This window comes from Genypterus blacodes, unplaced genomic scaffold, assembly GCF_046128005.1.
Source record: "Genypterus blacodes isolate CSIRO-AG114 ecotype Tasmania unplaced genomic scaffold, CSIRO-AGI_Gbla_v1 ptg000240l_1, whole genome shotgun sequence".
Taxonomy (NCBI): Eukaryota; Metazoa; Chordata; class Actinopteri; order Ophidiiformes; family Ophidiidae; genus Genypterus; species Genypterus blacodes.
In genome coordinates this window covers 1,554,890-1,559,466 of record NW_027467038.1, presented here as the reverse complement: position 1 = coordinate 1,559,466, position 4,577 = coordinate 1,554,890, and the positions used below count along the sequence as shown (strand labels likewise).

The following is a 4,577-nucleotide window of genomic DNA, read 5'->3' as shown; positions in this document are numbered from 1 at the left end:
ATCTGCTAAATGTGTATTCTGGTTCATCAACAAACATGAGTCACGCTTCCCTCATCAGCTCAGATAATAGAATATCATCCACAGCAAACACTCACTGCAGATGAGCCTGAAATACTTCAGCTCAGCTAAGCAAAACAAACAACTGCAGACATTTATAGTAACAGCGTGTGTGTGTGTGTGTGTGTGTGTGTGTGTGTGTGTGTCTTGCCAAGTCAGGCTGGCCAGTGGCCCAAAGAGCAGGTTCCTCCCATGGAAACAGGCCTAACTCAAGAGTTAACAGCACTCAGCGTCTGCAGTGTGTTTGATAAAAAGTGTTAATATTTCAAACCACCACTTTTCCTGCTTCTGCATGTGTGTACAGTAGAAAACACACATGCACTTTCAGCAGCTGTTACACATCAACATCCAGTGGGAAAAAAAGATGACAATGTGGATCCAAACATCTACCACTCTACCTCTGGATCCATTTAAAACACTCATTTGCTCATTTATAGCCTTGAACTAAGTGTAGCAGCAGTATGAAGCCCATCCACAACTTCTTCCCACCATTCCTCTCTAAGCTGAAGTCCAAGCTCCCCCTCCCTCCTCAGCAGCCCTCCTATGAGATTAGGACCGATCACACAGATCCAGGATGCCGGCGTCAGTTACATCCAAGTCGTCTGCATACATGGATAATCAATATCCAACATCATTATGAATAACACATTTAAAAATAGTGGGGAAACTATTTAGGTAGCATGCATTTATTGAATTATTATAGAAAGGTAATGACGGTTATAGAATCAGATCAGTGTGGGAATGTGTTACAGCAGGAAGAAGCAATGAGAAACAAAGACGAAGACAAATATCATATATAATATCAAATATCAATTACATTACATTACATTACATTACATTACATCACATTACATCACATTACGGTCATTTAGCAGACGCTTTTATCCAAAGCGACTTCCAATAAGTGCGTTCAACAAAGGTAGGTAAAAGAACTTCAGGTCACTTAAAATCACACAAATCAAAAGGTGGAATAAATCAGAATAAAAGCCAAACATGAATGAGAATGTAAATAAAGATAAAAGGGATCAGCTGATTGATCCCTTACATGACTGCAGTTTGCTCAGTGTGATTGACAGCTGAGATCAGATCACAGGGATGGTGTCTCTACCACCATTCATCATTGGACAGAAGAATGGGAGGAGCCTGTGAGTGAAGTGGCAGCCAGTATAGGAGAAGATCACAGCTGCAGTATGGGTGTTATAAAAGGAGATCACACCCTCCTCATAATTCAGATACACTCCCACTTTCACTGGCACCGGCACATTCAGACGGACAGGAGGGCCGGTGAGAGCGTATATGACATGATCGCTGAACCATACAGTCCAGTAACCATTCTGAGGGCACAGTGTGAAGTAGCCCCTGGACCAGATGGTCTCTATGGCCAGGCCTATAGCCCAGGGAGTCTCTCCTTTAACCTGGACTTCATAGTAAATTCTTCCTCTGGTGAACTTCTGCATTCCTAACACATAGACACCTTTATCTAATCTGTTTCCGTTAGCTACAGTATCACAATCAAGCAGGAGAGAAGGATGAGCTGAAGCAGGATTCAGTGTGATATCCACGTAATACCGCTGGATCATCCTCAGCTCTGCCCTCCGCTGCGCGTACAGCTCTCGTGCCTGAGATCTGTGGAGCAGCTGAGTCGGCGCGTCGTCCACAATCTCCCCCATCCCTGAATTCTCACGGTGACTTTGTGAATCAGGACAGCACACACAGTTCTGCACAATCACGCAGAAGCCTCGAGGTGGATTGCGCCTCTGCATCCTCCTGACCTCCAGGTGGTCCACAGGATGGATCAGCTGAAGTGACTGAGGCCCTGGTGCTTGTGGACGAGACTCCAGAATCTCACAGGAGCGGTTCTCAGCATGAGGCTGGTAATCACCCTGAACTTCTTCCGGTTCTGCATTTGGTCTTCTTGAGGCTTCGCTTTTAGCCGACTGTCTGAATTCAGCAGTAAACTCAGAAAATACCGTGTTAACGTAGAGGGCAGGTCTCGGGACATGAGGCCTTTGACACAGGGGACACACACACCTGACGTTCATGTCCCAGTGCTGAGTGATGCAGGCGTTGCAAAAATTGTGTCCACATGGAATGGAGACTGGGTCAGTGAAGATGTCCAGACAGATGGAGCACAGGAACTGAGCTTCAGACAGATGGCAGGTGCGTTTGGGATGAGACATGTCTACAAAAGAGGAAATGAATTATACAATCAAACTATTACATGAAGAACTTTCAGCTGTTCTGTAACAAGAAGGCTAATGTTAGCAGGCTAATGTAATTACTGTGGTGTCACGTGTTTCTTCCTCTTCAGTGTAGTTGTGTCACTTCTTCTTCAGGCGATGAGACGAAGCTAAGCTTGAGACAAAACCACACCAACAGACCAACACAACATCTACCAGCTGTGCTGCTTAGAACACTGACAAGAATCTAAAGCTGCTTCAACTTATATATTGATGTCATCAAACTAACACAGCGATGTCATCCAAGGGTTAGGACAATGATGCCATAGAAGCAAACAGGAGCTCCAACGATGATGTCATCATGAATGCTGTTTCACTACTTTAAGAACACAGTGGAGATCAGGGGCAGCATGTGCATGAATTTCAGCCACTCGGCTTTCAAACAAACCTGGACTCTGGCCTGTAGGCCCCCCTCCGGCCTGTGCGTCCCCCTCTGGCCTGTGCGACCCCCTCCGGCCTGTGGGTCCCCCCCTCCAGCACCCTGAGTGTTGATCTCCAGCTCCCCTGGCTGCTAAGTTTGTCTTCATGGCAGCCGCTGGTTTAACATCCACCATCCTGTGCCTGTGAAGCTCTCTGACGCATTGTGTGGCAGATTCTCTACACAAACACATTTGATTTGTATCATAACGGCGTCTGCTACTGTTGCTACATTCATACATTCTCACCCAACCAGCTGCAGCAGCGGTGAATCAACGGCACTAAAAGGTCAAACCCAATACTCCGCTATGACAGACACACAGGCCAGAGCTCAGCATCATGAGAATCTGTTCTGCTGACTGAGCGGATACTCAGAAGAAGCCCAGCTGATGAACCACAGATCCGTCCTTCCCTTTGGTCTAGATGGAGTAAAGGAGGAACCTCCTCCTCCTCCTCCTCCTCCTCCTCCTCCTCCTCCTCACCTGCTGAGCCCTGAAACAGTCTAAACACCAGTGTGGATGATGATTATCTGACACACATGGGGCAGCTGCTGCTTGGGCTTCTTCTTGCCCTGCCCTACACACAGTATGTGTGTGTTCTCTCTCTCTCTCTCTCTCTCTCTCTCTCTCTCACACACACACACACACACACACACACGCCTGTGGGTTTTCATTTTAAGATGGATGTCACACGTTTGGCCGACTGCTGCAGTGACGTGGCGGCCATATGTCAGGGTGTGATACGTGTCTATGTGTGTGTGTGTGTGTGTGTGTGTGTGTGTGAGAGAGGGAGTCAGCAGTGATATCGAAGCAGAGCCGCCGCTCCTTCACATTGACACAATCTGGCTGGAGCACTTCAGGGATGGAATCATAATGTTGTGAGGAGACCTGGAACGTAAAGAGTCTGGAAAGGTCTTAAGATTCTAGATTAGTGTGGGGGCGTGGCTTGAGTGTGTGCACCGCAAAGATTCTCAGATCAGATTCAGAAACAGATTTTACATTTCCGAGCAGATAACAGGCGTGGTTTACATGTGAGTCACAGGTTTCCACAATCTGTTCTCCTCCTAAAGAGTGACACGTGGAACAAGAGCGCTGAGGAGAGGAGACACAGTAAGGACCAAGGCAAGAGTGGAGGACGGATCCCGGGGTCCTCAGGGGCCACAAGAGGGGACGAGTCGCACTATGACATGGAGATGGAGAGAGAGACGGACTGATGTGAGAAGGGAGAAGGGAGAGGAGGAGGAGGAAGATGAGGAGGAAGAGATAAAGAGAGACGGATGCAGAGAAAGTGCGTGAAAGGAAAACGCTTATCTGACCCGACGGGAGGCAGGGTAAAGGGGAGGCAGTAGCTCAGTGGGTAGAGCTTCCGCTTGGGAACCGGAGGGTCGCTGGTTCAAGTCCCTGCCCCTGAGCAAGGCACCGAACACTCAATTGCTCCCCCCTCTGCGAAGGGTGGTAATGTAATGTTAGTCGCTTTGGATAAAAGCGTCTGCCAAATGGTCGTAATGACCCAGGCTTTAAGGACAGCCTCTCTGTGTGTGAGACCGCCATCCAGTCATGATGGGCGTGTGCGTGAAACTGCAACACAGTGAAAACACAACATCTCTCCATCGACAAAGTGCTACTACCCATTCTGCATCATGTAACAAGACAGTGATCAGCAGAACAGGACGCAGTGTGTGAGTGTACCTTCTTGTCACGCCTGCCCATCTGTCACATATGAGGCAGACAGGAAGGAGCGAGATGAACAGAAAATCCAGAAAGAAGACACGTCAGTCTCGGTATCTCAGATACTGAGAGTCTGCTGAGAGTATCTCAGATACCGAGACTGACGTGTGTGTGTGTGTGTGTGTGTGTGTGTGTG

The 4,577-nt window shown here is 47.9% G+C and overlaps 1 protein-coding gene across 1 annotated transcript; it reads right to left on the bottom strand.

Annotated features, from left to right (window-relative positions):
* Positions 1–1,139: 1,139 nt before the first annotated feature.
* On the bottom strand, positions 1,140–2,237 carry LOC143016669 (E3 ubiquitin-protein ligase TRIM21-like). Its single transcript, XM_076171109.1, has one exon. It carries the CDS (start codon positions 2,235–2,237, stop codon positions 1,140–1,142), a length of 1,098 nt encoding a protein of 365 aa, XP_076027224.1.
* Between the last annotated feature and the right edge of the window lie 2,340 nt (positions 2,238–4,577).